This window comes from Frieseomelitta varia, unplaced genomic scaffold (assembly GCF_011392965.1).
Source record: "Frieseomelitta varia isolate USP_RPSP 00005682 unplaced genomic scaffold, Fvar_1.2 scaffold_811, whole genome shotgun sequence".
Lineage (NCBI taxonomy): Eukaryota > Metazoa > Arthropoda > Insecta > Hymenoptera > Apidae > Frieseomelitta > Frieseomelitta varia.
The window spans coordinates 53,273-67,270 of record NW_025110603.1 but is presented as its reverse complement, the minus strand read 5'-3'; the positions used below and the strand labels follow the sequence as shown (position 1 = coordinate 67,270).

At 37.2% G+C, this 13,998-nt stretch overlaps 1 protein-coding gene across 1 annotated transcript in view; it reads left to right on the top strand.

Moving 5' to 3' along the window:
* The window catches only part of LOC122536205 (collagen alpha-1(IV) chain), a 98,395-nt gene that overhangs the window by 41,087 nt on the left and 43,310 nt on the right, over positions 1-13,998 (top strand). The window contains exon 2 of the mRNA XM_043668370.1: positions 5,802-5,987. Within this exon, the coding sequence (XP_043524305.1) occupies positions 5,802-5,987 (186 nt within the window). The remainder of the gene's footprint in view (positions 1-5,801; positions 5,988-13,998) is intronic.

Here is a 13,998-nt window from a genome sequence, read left to right as displayed (position 1 = left end):
GTATACGAAAAAACCAGCAATTTTGTTAGTAGTTAGGTCTCTGTTAGGTCTCAGAACGATCTGAAGGGGGGGAAAAAAAAGAAAAAGGAACTGTTTAGAAGATTTTACGGTAAATGTGACATCACAGATCCAGGAACTTGAACAGTAACGTAAATATTTGGACCGGCGGGTCTCGTAAACGTCCGCCATTCGGCGAGAACATGGCGATTACGTTTCAAGCCCTCGCTTCAAACATTCCCGGATACTTCGTCACGTTTTTTTTTTTTTTTTTTTTTTTTCTTCACTTGCACGTTTCACTTCGAACGAAAGGACAATTGAATTTGCACGATTTCGAGGGGGAATGGTGACAAATAATTTAAACCTGAAAGTACTTCTCGACATAAACGCAGAGTTTGGACGTTACGTTATCAAGGACAAAAGTCACGGACGATTAGTATCGTAGATATCAGGCTCAATATTTAAACAGCGATCCAATTGACGCGGGATACATATTCGTAACGCACAAACTTGTCGACAAGGACAGTCTTCTTAGCTTAAGTGGTGCACTTCGTTCACGATGTAGATTACTCGTTATAACCTGTAACACACTATATGTGTATGTGTGTATATATGTTCTGTCGTCTCGTTTAACGCTTCCTTTAGCATTGATCGAATGATGCGAGAACAATACATTCTCTTGCCTATCGTTCTGCTAACGGGACGTTTAACAAGCGCAATGATAATTTAGTTAATATCTCGATTGATCTCTGCTGAAGAAATTTTCGCAGCTATCGACGAAGTGTTTCTTATTAAAGCGTGATATTTTTTTAACACACTTTGAATATATTTCGAAGATGCATTAGTTGCTACATGTCTTTTAGTTGCCGAGCGTGCAAGTTAAAAATCAATGCAGAGCGCCTCAGAAAATAATTGCGAACGCTTCCGGCTGGCTTTATTGACTAAAGTCCAACAGGAAGCTGGCCACCTAACATTACCTGTTCAATTCTGAAATTCTGTTTCACACGCTGCTCTATTCTACGTCCGAGAAAAGTAATGATCGTATTGATCTAACAAAGTCAAATTTGGACGCAAGTTTCGTGTCACTTTCAGGTCAAATAAATATTAGATCGTGTCGTACGAAATTCGGTTTTTTCATATAAAAGATCGTGGATATTTTTGAAAATTATCCTCAAATAATTATTAAGTCGTTTCGTACGAAACTCGGTTTTTTCATATAAAAGATCGTGGATGTTTTTGAAAATTATCCTTAAATTTTGTCAAAACGGGTAGCATTCGCATTCAAGAATTAATGAAAAAATACCATTTTGGTTTTTAGAAGCGACGAGCAGAGTCTCTGATCCCAAAACTTCCGAAAATGTGAAAATTTCGATCTAATTTCCTCTTTATGAGAAAAAGCACAAATTACCAGGATAGAACATATCGAGAAAAATAAATTCGAGATTCATTAGAAATCACCTGAATACGGAATATAACAAGCTTTCCAAAGATACCAACTGAACAAATCGACATGATCTTCTATAATACTAAACAAGACTTTAGTTAATAATTTTTCCTCTTATTAATAATTTTCCTCTAGTTCTTGATAACAAACAAAGATATGACAAACAAAAATTCATTAAATTTAATTATTTCATATAAAAAAGTTTCACTAAATTTAATATAAATCTAATAAATAATAATGGTAATGTCGAATAAATTAATATTCACCAGTTTGAACGTATAATTTATAAATTATAAAATTAAAAGTAATGTATAACTTTCTAACGTTTGATTTTGTTAGTAAATTTATAACAAAGTAAGTAATAATTGAATTGAATCTTCTAAAATCCCAGGAGAGGAGGCAGCGATTTTTGAAAACTCGATGCGTCTCCTCGCTGTCTCAACGAAATTAGACTCGTCGTGCGAATTTTTCCACCGTCGAAATTCGCTAGGCGCGAGCAGGACGTAATTCGCGACAGATCGTCCTTGCGCGACGTAATCGCGAAATTATGTCACACGTGAACGCTGGACTCCAAGCTGGGACATTACGTCATGGTACGCGATGGTTTGAAAGCGAGCGGACACGCCGCGCTACAGCGTTACATATTTGGAAGATCGTACGATCGCGGCGAGATCATCATGCAAAAATGAACATCGCGACGTAGATAAGACCGAGAGGCCAAGGATCCGCGGCGAGTTGCAGGCCCGGGGCCCATTCGAGTGTCGAGTCACCTTCTCTCAAGTACAAGCTCACCTACTTTCTTATTTCAAAATCATTTCTTTTTTTTATCTTCCTCATTTTCTTTTTTTTTTTTTTTTTCTGTCGCTGGAAACTGTTATACATACGGGGCGATCCAACAATTCTCCTGTCAATGGTGTTTCATGGAATATGTTTCTGTGAAATGTACAGAGCGACCCGGACCTGGTTTAGAAGAATCTCGAGATTCGAATGAAACCACCGTTGTAATCTTATCTGCAACGCTATTTATAGTTGTGCTCGAATTTCGAAGAAATTCGAACGAAGTGATAACCCCTGAGGAGAGAGAGAGGGAGAGAGAAAAAAAAGAAAGAAACGCTTGTGTCATTATCGACGATTAATTCTCCGACAAAAAAAAAAAAAAAAAAAAAAAAAAAAAAAAAAAAAAAAAAAAAAGAGAAAAAGAAAAGAAAAGAAATTGACACGTCACTGATTCAAAAACTGATTGGTTGAGGTAACCGACGATCCTGAAGCGAAAAAATTCCAAAGAAGATACCTTGACACGCGATTGAAAACAAGGTGACTTGTCACAACCAATCACGTAGGTGGTATTAAACTGATGCATTAATGCAACAGTGACCTTGATTCCGCGTATTCTTCGCGATCGTGGGTGGAGGCTGAACTGCGGACTCGCTTTTTCCTTCTGTTACATAAATCTTTGTTGTTCAAACGTTCCAGAGCTCGATCCTGGTTGATTCGAGTTACGCCGGAGGCTTCTGTTGAAAAAAAAAAAAAAGAAAAAAGAAACGTAACTTTCGTCTTTCTCGACGAACAGCCCCGGTTCGTTGGATTGGAAGTCGCAAATATTTTTCGCGAAACACTTTGCCTGCTCCAACTGATGGATTCCTGGAAGGAGTCGAAACCGTACGGAAATGGGGAGGAAATAAAAGTTTTATTTTGGAGGGAAACAGCTCGGACGCGTTGGGCTAATAAATCAACGATCTCTTGGTTTCGTTTATTTTCGCGATCGAAACAGCGAACGTTTCTAAGTTTAACTATTAGGTCGTGTCGTGGCGTGAAACGTCGGATTTGCGGCCATTCGAGACGTTTCAGCGTCGGTTTGTTCCGTTGCTGTTCTTTTGATCGAAGATCGTTTGGTATCTTTGGAAACAATCTTCGATCTTGCGTCTAGAAAATGGTGCTTCATTCGTGAATTTTGAATTCTATTCCTTTTTTTTTTTGGTGTGTTTGCTCATTCGTGTTTCTTTGTTGCGAATTTGAACTTAAATCAAATTGTTCCTTGTTCCTCAGATTTTTACCTTTGCGGAAGTTTAGAGACAGAGTCTCTACAATTCGAAGCTTTTTTTAAAAATGGGCGTTCATTTTGATCGAAAGTCGAAAATAATTTTCTCAGACACTCCAACGCGAGGTATTTCACCACTTGCGCTGGCAACTGATTGCGGACCATAACGAGTGGCCGAATCGTATACGATAATTCGTCACTTTTTTTTCGAACTCGTCGGTATGATATCACTTGATAGAAATTATTGAGAAGTAATAAATTGATTATTTGCTTTGCCCGGGTTATACTTAAATATACATAAAACTGAGAAAATATTGCAATTTTGGGACAAAAAAATTCTCGACGTGCGTGGCACGAGATAAGCTGCTGAAAACTAACCTCAAAGTTGATCGTCCGTATTTGACAGATTTTGTTAAATATCTCCGGAAATTGCCGAAGATACAGTTTTTTTTTTGTAAATTAACGAAATTAGTGTTTTCTAACGAGGAATTTAACTGCGTGTACCATTTTGCAAAAAAATCATTTGTTTAAACAATACATTAAAAAGAGTCGTTGTGACTTCACGTGTCGTCATTTTTCATTACTGTAAGGTGGCTCGTGTCATTTTCAAAAAACGAAACAAAAAAATTCGCTCACGTCGAAAAGCCAATTTCAACGTGTCACGTCATTCCAGTGCAAGAGGTCAAATAAAAATCCGACGAATTTCGTCTCCGAACTTCGACAAAATCTAATATTTCTCGCAAAACAGTGTCACACTGATTGTGAGTTTCGCTGTGCAAAGTTACGTAATTGCGAAAACGCGACAAATGTGAGAAAGAGCGAAAGATAGCGGTAGAGATTAGAAGTGTCAATTGACAAAGAACGCGAATATGACATATTTCGCGTGGTTAAGGCTTAAAATAACTTTCGAACACTTAACCACGGTGCAGGTTTCTCGCGCGCCAGTTTAAAGCCGCTTCCACCAGCGAACTAGGATACTTTGACGTAAGCTACTCCGGTTAACTAAGGTTAACGCTCGAAATTTCTAAATTCGACTGTTCCAACAAACATCGGCGGAGCACCTGAATAATCAACGACCGGGCGAATAACCCGCGGGGAAACACAAACGCGGTCGCGTCATTTTTCGAGAGATGTATGTGTGTGTGTGTTTTCTCGCATACAAACGTACGTTCCCGTTCTAACACGAGTAAGAAGGTAAGACAACAATTGTGAAACGACGGAAGCACGACGAAGAAAGAGCACGTGCCTCGCGTGTGGTTTTTCTTCGAAAAGCTGGACGCTGACCGATTCTTAAAGTCTCGTTGACACAGGCAGAACGACTTTTTGCCCCGCGAGACGGACGCGCGCGGAATTCCATCCTCCTTCTCTCGCGCGTTATTCAAACAGGCGACGTCCTTCGGGACGCAGCGGCGTAAGTTATTCAGAAATTAACGCCACGGTTAACGAAGCAACAATCACAGTCGTGAGAAAGTTCCAGAAAGCGTCGCGGAGCTCAGTTATTTATTTCATTTATCTCGAGATCATGTTGTTACGACAGTTGCGACGGCATTAACAAAATTAAAATGTTGACGTATAAAAATATGAAAATGGAAGATGAAACTTTATTTCATTTATTTCGAAAATGAACCCTGTTGCTGCGCGTGACGATATAAATAGAATTAACCAAAAAGTTGATGTATGCAGATGTAAAAATGAAGATGGAAATGAAGTTTTGCTTATTTCGCTAGCTGCGATGATACAAATAGAATTAACCAAAAAGGTAATAAAAATAAAAATATATAAAAATATAAATATATAAATATATAAATATATAAAAATATAAAAAATAAATATATAAATATAAAACATATAAAAACATAAATATATAAAAATATATAAATATATAAATATATAAACATATAAAAATATATAAAAATATAAATGTATAAATATATTAAAATACAAAATAAATAAAATATAAAAATAAAAAACAGCGATAAAGTAATTAAACTAAAATAAAAACAAAAAGAGTAACTCCAACGCAACTGTATCACAGCGCTGATATTGATAGCAATCGTAACATTATATCATAACATTAATCGTAACATTAACAATATAACATGCTAATTGACCAAAAGGAAACAAATGATCGCGTATTTAGTTATTACAAAAAATTTACTACACCAAAGTTTACTACCACCACGCTGGTGGTTGAAACATAATCATGAAAACATAAATGAGAGATGTTAAATGCTCAGATGACATACAGAATAAATAATAATAATTACATTTACAGATTTTAAGTTCGATTTTTATTCAGTTACTCTTTTCATCTCGTTACAGCTTTGCAAAGATCCGTACAAATGCGATTGCAGAGGGATAAAAGGTGTGCCAGGTTTCCCTGGTATCGCTGGGCCCCAGGGACCGGAAGGACCACCTGGTGACATCGGTCCCGACGGGCCACCTGGTCCGAAAGGTGAGAAGGGCGCCGCTGGAGAACACGGTGCCACCGGAGAGAAGGGTTACAGGGTAAGTAATCAAAGCAATTGCCACCGCCGATCAATTCTACGATCATTCAACCGCATATATATCCGTGAACAATAATCTCAAAATCGTGCTGATTCGCATTGTAGTGCAGCATCGTAGGTCATATATTGTTGTATCTTTGGTTGCATTTAATTACAACAGATGGCCTGTAGTGTGAAGAAATGCGTGAAAGAGAAAGAAAGCATGAACAATGATGGTTTTTCTTTTTGAAAACGAGGAAAGTCGAGTGAGTTGGAAACGGTGTCGATTAGAGTTGCGAGGAAGCGTCGATCGAGTTGTTAGAAAAAAAGTTTATTTGAGTTGACCGCATACGTTAGTTGTCAATGTCTGTGTTCTTTAGCTCAAGTTGAATCGCTGGCATCGTTACGAAATAGATTTCAATTACATTTAATTCTCTGCAACAACGAAATAGAACAGCGGAAGAATGACGTTGTTCGAAGTTTCTGAAAAAGAAAGTCGAGTCATCATTTAAAAATTTACGTTCATGATTACCCGGACACGTGTGTGCATAAGCCGACAGAAGTCGTATCGCGTTACGTTCGAATTGAAATATACGGCTGCTTAGACACGATTTCACAGAGGCAGAATTTTTAGCAACTGACGCAATTACATCGTAAAATTCTTAATGAGAGCCACAGACGCCTCCCTTCTTTTTTTTATCGCCATGAGTCAAGCCCGACGTCATGAACGTACTATTAGAAAATAATGTTAAACAGAAAAACGAAGGAGTTACGCGAATCTGTAATATCGCAGCTGTTTGTTAATTGCTTCCGCAGTTCCTAAATTTGCCTAAATTAACCGAAGTGTTTATTCTTTCCATGAGAGAGGGCCATGAACTACAGTCTTCGTTGTGACGTTCAAACAGCACAAATTGAAATTTAATACGAAATTTTTAAAACGCATCATACTTAACACTAAACGTATGGTGCCTTTAAATGGCACTTATTCTTATGGTAACCGGTCCAATGATTATGAAATAAATGACTGTGAAATAAAGATCTTTATCTATCGAAATAAATACAGCCAGTTGTCAATCTAATATGCGAAATAATGCACGAAATAACTTTCACATAATTACAAATATATTCTCACTTTTAAAACGAGAGTTAAACGAACGAAAGGAAATTTGAACAATTTACAACAGAAATTTCACGAGCAAAATTTCGAACGGATCGTTTTGACCGGACGTTGGTACGTTTAGCGTTTAAAATTAAAAATGAATCTCTATTAAATATTCTGTTAACAAGATTAACAGTTAGAGTAACTAAGTTTAATAGAAACTGCGTGGCAAGATAATTCCCTTTGCTTGTCGAGCTGACGAGGATACCAGGCTGTTGGATTTTCGATAAAATTATTGCACAATACTTGCACAAAGATTCGAAAGGGAGAGGGGGGGGAAGAGAGGGGGTACTGTGGGGAAAAAAGCACCATGGCGTCAGCGGCCAGAAACGGAGCGTCTCCAAATGCAAATGGAGGACGAGAGAGAATTACCAAGAGGAACTCCCACGAAGTCCGCCCGCATGCTCGACACTCTCGGCACACAGAACTGCCGCGAATTCTTTCGCAATCCCTCGTATATCGATACGACTCGACAAATACACGTCGCCGGACGGTACAAACGATAGTCCTAGAGAAGAAACAACGATTTCGAGAGAGGAGACCACGAAAATCGTTGCGAACCGTATCCAATCACTCTGGTTCAAGCCACGTTGCCATCATCAACAATTACGATTGTCGAGCGCTGCGGTCGAGGGTCGAACAAGTTTTCAAATGGAAGACGATGGAATATGGTCGGGGGGGGGGGGGCTTGTAACATGGTCGATGACAAATAGAAATTGGTATCGGTACGACGCTTGTTTCGGGTGATCGTTACATTTCGAGAAAAGCGCGAGAAAATTGATTCGAACGTGAAAGGATGCTGTAACACGTATTGTTACAAACAATAGTCGAGAAACGTGTTGCAAAAATGCAATTCCAGTTGTTTAAGTTTGTAACGTGTACTTATAAATATCGTATGTTGTGTATTAATATAATATTACATACAGATAATATTAACTGTATTAATACAGATAATATTATACATAAATACAGATAATATTAACTGTATTAATACAGATAATATTATACATAAATACAGATAATATTAACTGTATTAATACAGATAATATTATACATAAATACAGATAATATTAACTGTATTAATACAGATAATATTATACATAAATACAGATAATATTAACTGTATTAATACAGATAATATTATACATAAATACAGATAATATTAACTGTATTAATACAGATAATATTATACATTAATACAAATAATATTATACATTAATACAGATATTATTATACATTAATACAGATAATATTAACTGTATTAATACAGATAATATATAATACAGATAATATTAACTGTATTAATACAGATAATACATAATACAGATAATATTATACATTAATACAGATAATATTATATATTAATATATATAATATTAATTCTTCAGAATAATTAGAATTAATTTCAATTATGAAATAAATCTTCGCCTATTTCATCTTAATCGAATGATTTTTTTAAATAAATCAAGCTGTTACGTACGATAGAAGGCTGTTATTTTTCGTCGTTGTGTTTCGTTCCGAAATTCAGTGAAAGAAACGAGGTTGCACGAAGAACAGAGGATGCAGCGACCGGGTGATAAGAGACTTTATCGAAACGATGCGAAACGAACGCTGAGAACATCGCCGCCTCACCGTTCCACAGTGATCCCCCTTAATGAACATCTATCAGTTCGCGGCGAGATAAGAGTTTACGAGTGCGTTTTTCTCTTTTTTTACGACACGCGCGGATTGCATCTTCACATCGGGACGCCAGCGAGACTCGAAACGAGTCGTCCGGGTGACGTCATGGCCCTTTCTGGTACCGCTATATCCAGCGACCTTTTCGACTCATTCCAACGTTGCCAGTACCTTTGCTTCTGCTCTCTTTTTTTTTTTTTTTTTCTTGTCATAAACGAAATAAACGATGATTTTACTGAACACGCTGCTAATAAATCGTCCGGCCATATACAGCGAATCCCATTAATATACGAAATGTTGGAATTGTCATAATTTCAAGCTCGTTTCGAACCTTGAAACTTTTGTCTTTCTTTGAAAAACGGCGAAACGTTCTTTTTCACGAACTGAATTTACGATGGATAATTTGAAGATCGAAGCCTCGAAACTTGTATAATTTTTTTCTCCAATTTATCGAATGTTAGATGAAAATGTTACAATTGTTTTTATTCAAGCCTAACATTCAAAGTTCAATAAAATGGTAAAGGAGAAAATCGTATGTCAAATTGGAAAGGAAAAAGTCATCAGTCTTCAAATCAATACAGATCTGCTAGATCTGATCAAGAAAAAAATTTTTCAATGTTTCTACGTATATATTATAACAATTTGTAATACATATTTTCAGAAAGAAAAACGTTTTCACTTCTCCATCCGCTAATGTAGAAATGAACGAGACATTCCGAAAGTGAAGGCTTCGAGCTTTAAAATGAGTACAGGTCTATTGTTGTACTGAAGTCATAATAGTATAAATATTTAACGTTCGAACGTCAATGAGAGTCGTTTTGCCTTCTAATGATGATTGAATCGTCGGTGACAGAATACTCGAAGGATTGTTCTTCGAGTCTCGCTGGTAACTATGGAACAAATTACAAAGAAAATCATCTGCACGACTGATACAATTGCGAATAAAAGTTCTCAAAACCCAGAGAGCAACGAAACGAGTTTTCCCACGCAACGTGATTAAAATTGCATTAGTCGTCGAATTAGCAAGTGAAATATCGTATATAATAACGCGCGAACGACAGCAAATTCACGAATGAAATATAATACGCAGCTCCTTCGTAAGGTGGTCTTGTTTCTTTTTTTTTTTTTTTTTTTTTCATCGCGCGCCAATACTATCTGAACAACATCGACTCACAATTGAACGTAGGAGGAATAACGAACTCGTACATTTCCACGATCGTAGAAACCGTCGTGCGTCGGCCTTCGCGACAATAGAGCGAAGGACACGCATAACATTTCTCATTTGCTCGAAGACACTCGACAACACGAGCGCAGAAACGACACGCCGAGGCGCAGAAAATTTCGTGCGGCCCGTAAATGTAAATTTCACCGATATTATCTGCCTTCAAGAAAAAAAGTCATCAGCCTACACTAAAACATTTCAACTTCGTCGAAAACCACGCCAGCGGAGGAGTGGCCATTGCAATTTCGGACAAATACGAATTCTACTGAAATCCCATTAAATTCAAACTTAGAAGAATGCCACACCACAGAATCCCAAAGACAGAAATACGGTATCAACGCAAACATAAACCTGACTTCTCAAAATGACATACAAAGAGTATTGAAATATCTCAAAAACATAAACTACGTACACACATATCTAATGGCACCGTCGCTGTCGATGCGACATTAAAGAAAAATAGAAGAAGAAGAAGAAATTTCACCGAGTTGATCGTCGATTTCACCCAGCGATCGTAAATCTCCGGATACCATTCGCCGTGGCGAATCGTAAAGTCGAGGCTGACGTGCTCGATTAACCCACGTTACTCGCGGATAAACGATCTTCTTCAGCGCCTTTAATTTCCCGGCGTGGCGCTACGTATTCAGTTCAATTCGCGCGAGGATCGCAGCTTCGAGGATCATTCCGCGCGCGCGAGAACACGCTGACGTCATGGTCCTTTCTGGCGAACGGATGCTGCGTTGCTCGGCAAGCGGAAAGAATCAACGCTCCTCCTCGACGATGCGATTCTATCTCGAGGAACGAGACTGTCTAACACGCAGGATTAAGAATAAAGAATTTTTTAGAGAAACAAGTTTATCAGTTATTTCGCGATGCAATTTCTAAGAAACTGTAAACATTGAGTTGGAATTCAGTTGTTGTTCAATTTGATAGTGGACCAGTCAGTTGCACTAGTGTGAATTTGTCATTTGTGAAAAAGTAATTAATTGTTTCACTATTAGATTGCCGTATTTTTTATCGTTTATGGTAATTACTCTAGGGATTTTTCTGATTAACTAGCTAATGTATGTACACGATACATAACTCAGATAATAAAATACTACGTCTGAAATGTTCAAATGTCACGTTTTGAACAGTTCATATTTTGATAAATAAATTCATTTTGAAACAAAAATATTTTTGAAAAATCGCTTCATAAAATTTCTTTAGATGATGCTGGATTCCATGTTATAATTCCTTTCGCCCAAAAGAGGCAGGGTAAAAATATAGATTATAAAAATATACAGGGTTCCATTATACATCGCCATCAGAGAGCAATAACAGAAGAAAAATATTGAACGATGTAAGAATTTACTACCCTATCAATTTACCAGAAATATTTTAAGTCACTCAAAACTCAAAATCCCACTTCCAATAAAAAATTAAAAATGTGAATTAATAGATTTGATTTAAATTCTTTTTATAATAAAATTCGTTGTTTTTTCATTGCTGTAAGTTACATTCAGTTAATTTTAAAAATGGTCCAAGTCATTTCAAAATCATTTAAAAAATCATATTTCCTCATAAGCTGCGCACAAAGTTTCACAGTCACAATAAATTCTTTGAACCTTACAGGTTCAAATATCTCCTGAAATATTTTTTAATTCATTCTTTAAATATCTCGAAACGAGAAATATCCGAGTTAGGCCATTTTCATAAACACAGGCACAATATAACTAAGGTTCCAAAGAATACACATAATATAAGAATATATAATTTAAGGTTAGGTTAGAGTACAATTTTAGGTTAGGTTAGATACGCGCGAAATTTGAAAAGATTTAGCTGCCTCGTCCAAGCGATCGAAACGAAAGAGTAAGAGGATAAATCTAAAGATATAAATCGATGAAAGAAACAAGTCGAAGAAATCTCGAAGTTTATTAAAAGAAAAAAAAAAAAAAAAAAAAAAACCGGATCGATTGAAAATTGATCGGTGAAGTGGAATGGAGCCAGAGGCGAACAAAAGCTGCAGACCTCGCTCCGAAATTACCGTCGAACCACCGGTGGTGGGAATGGCACAATTCCGCGCTTTGGGTTAACGATTTCGGCCCGGCAGCTTTGGTCCGTAGGCGTTAATGATAAATTGCAGTATATATCTCGCGTTCCTCGCGTTTGGCATTGATCCCTATCTACGTAACGATTACCCAGATATTACATATTACACGCATACCCACGTGCCATTGGCTGGCCGTAGATGAAGTCGTCGTCTACGTCGTTGTCTCGTTATCAGGATTGGCACGAATTAAACGATAGAAACTGGCTGGACCTTTTTCCTCTTGCAGTTTCCCACTCGACTTCCGCTTCCTCGCCGTTTTCACTTCGACAGCAGTTTCGACAGAACGACCATCGTATCAAAATTTCGTTCGATTTCGAAGTCACGTAGCCAATTGTGAAAAATCTCACGGAACTGGAGATTAGGTAATTCGGGATGTTGCTCCTTCCGGGGAAAGAGAAGAGAAGAGAAGAGAAAAGGGGAAAGGAGAAAGAAAATAAGCCGGACGGCTTGAAGCTATTAATAACTGAAAGGGAGATCGGCCGCGTGGTAAACAATTAGAAAATTCCAGGGCTCGTTCGCTCGTGGCGATCGTCAGAGAGCTGATCAAAGAGCAAGTGAAAAGCCGGCGAGAAAATATATACGGGGTATATAGGGAAAAAGGGAAAACAGAAGTGGAAGCGCCCACGCGCGGTGTAAAGAGACGCGGCCGGGACGAGCACGTGTAACCCCTGTTTTGTTTCGCTCGAACGAAGTAGGGTATCTAAACGGCCGATAAAGAAATCTACGTTTCACCGACGATACGCCCTCTTTCGCTCTGCAACTCGGCTATCCTCCTTTGATACCGAACCTACGTGCCATTAACCTCTCGTGACATTCGCACTTTGTACCCCCTTCCTGGTGGCCGATAGCCCAGCAAACCCCGTTTCTATTCTTCCTGCGAATTCTCTTTTTTCAACCTCTTGCGCTGGGATGACGTGCCACGAATTTTTTGTCCTAAAATTGCAATATTTCCTCAGTACATTTAAGTAAAACAAAATAATAAATTTATTACTTCTCAATAATTTCTATCCAGCGATATTGTACCGGCGAGTTCGAAAAGGAAGCGGCGAATTACTGTATACGGTGTTGGTCACTCGTTATGGTCCGCAATCAGTATCTCTATTTTCTCAGTTTTAAGTATATTTAAGTAAAACAAAATAATAATAATTTATTACTTCTCAATAATTTCTGTCCAGCGATATCGTACCGGCGAGTTCGAAAAGGAAGCGGCGAATTACTGTATACGGTGTTGGTCACTCGTTATGGTCCGCAATCAGTTGCCAGCGCAAGTGATTGAGTCCGTTTAAACTCTTCAGGGATGAATTTTTAATTTCAGTTGCAGCAAAGAAAATTTAATTTAATTTCGTTTTATTTTTGGCAAATAAAGAGAACGACAATTCACGTTCACGTTTTAGAATTTCATAAAATAACTATTTTTGTATTTTGCAACTGTTTTTAATCACAATTTCGCGAATGGAAGTATTTATATATATATATATATATATATATATATATAAATTGACTGTCCACATACGTGTCCAAACGCGTAAAGAGGCTAAATCTTTGAGCTGTGAGTGATAATTATAATTTGTCACTTGGATTGGATTTTCTGGTGAGAAATAAAATTTGTAAATTTCAGACATTTCAGAACATTTTGAGATTAGATTTCACTAGTTCCTTTTAGATATTCCCTTGCTATTAATATTAATTATTATTGATCAGTATCAGTTAATCAATTAATATTAATTGTGTCAAACAATAAAATTATTAATTTTTCAAAGGAAAAACTAGTGTCATTTCATTGTAATTTAATTCAGTTTTACAGCAGCCGTGTTCGACGAGTATATAATCGTTATCAACGCAATGTAGATACATACTTTTAAAAACAGCACCAGAGCTGAAAG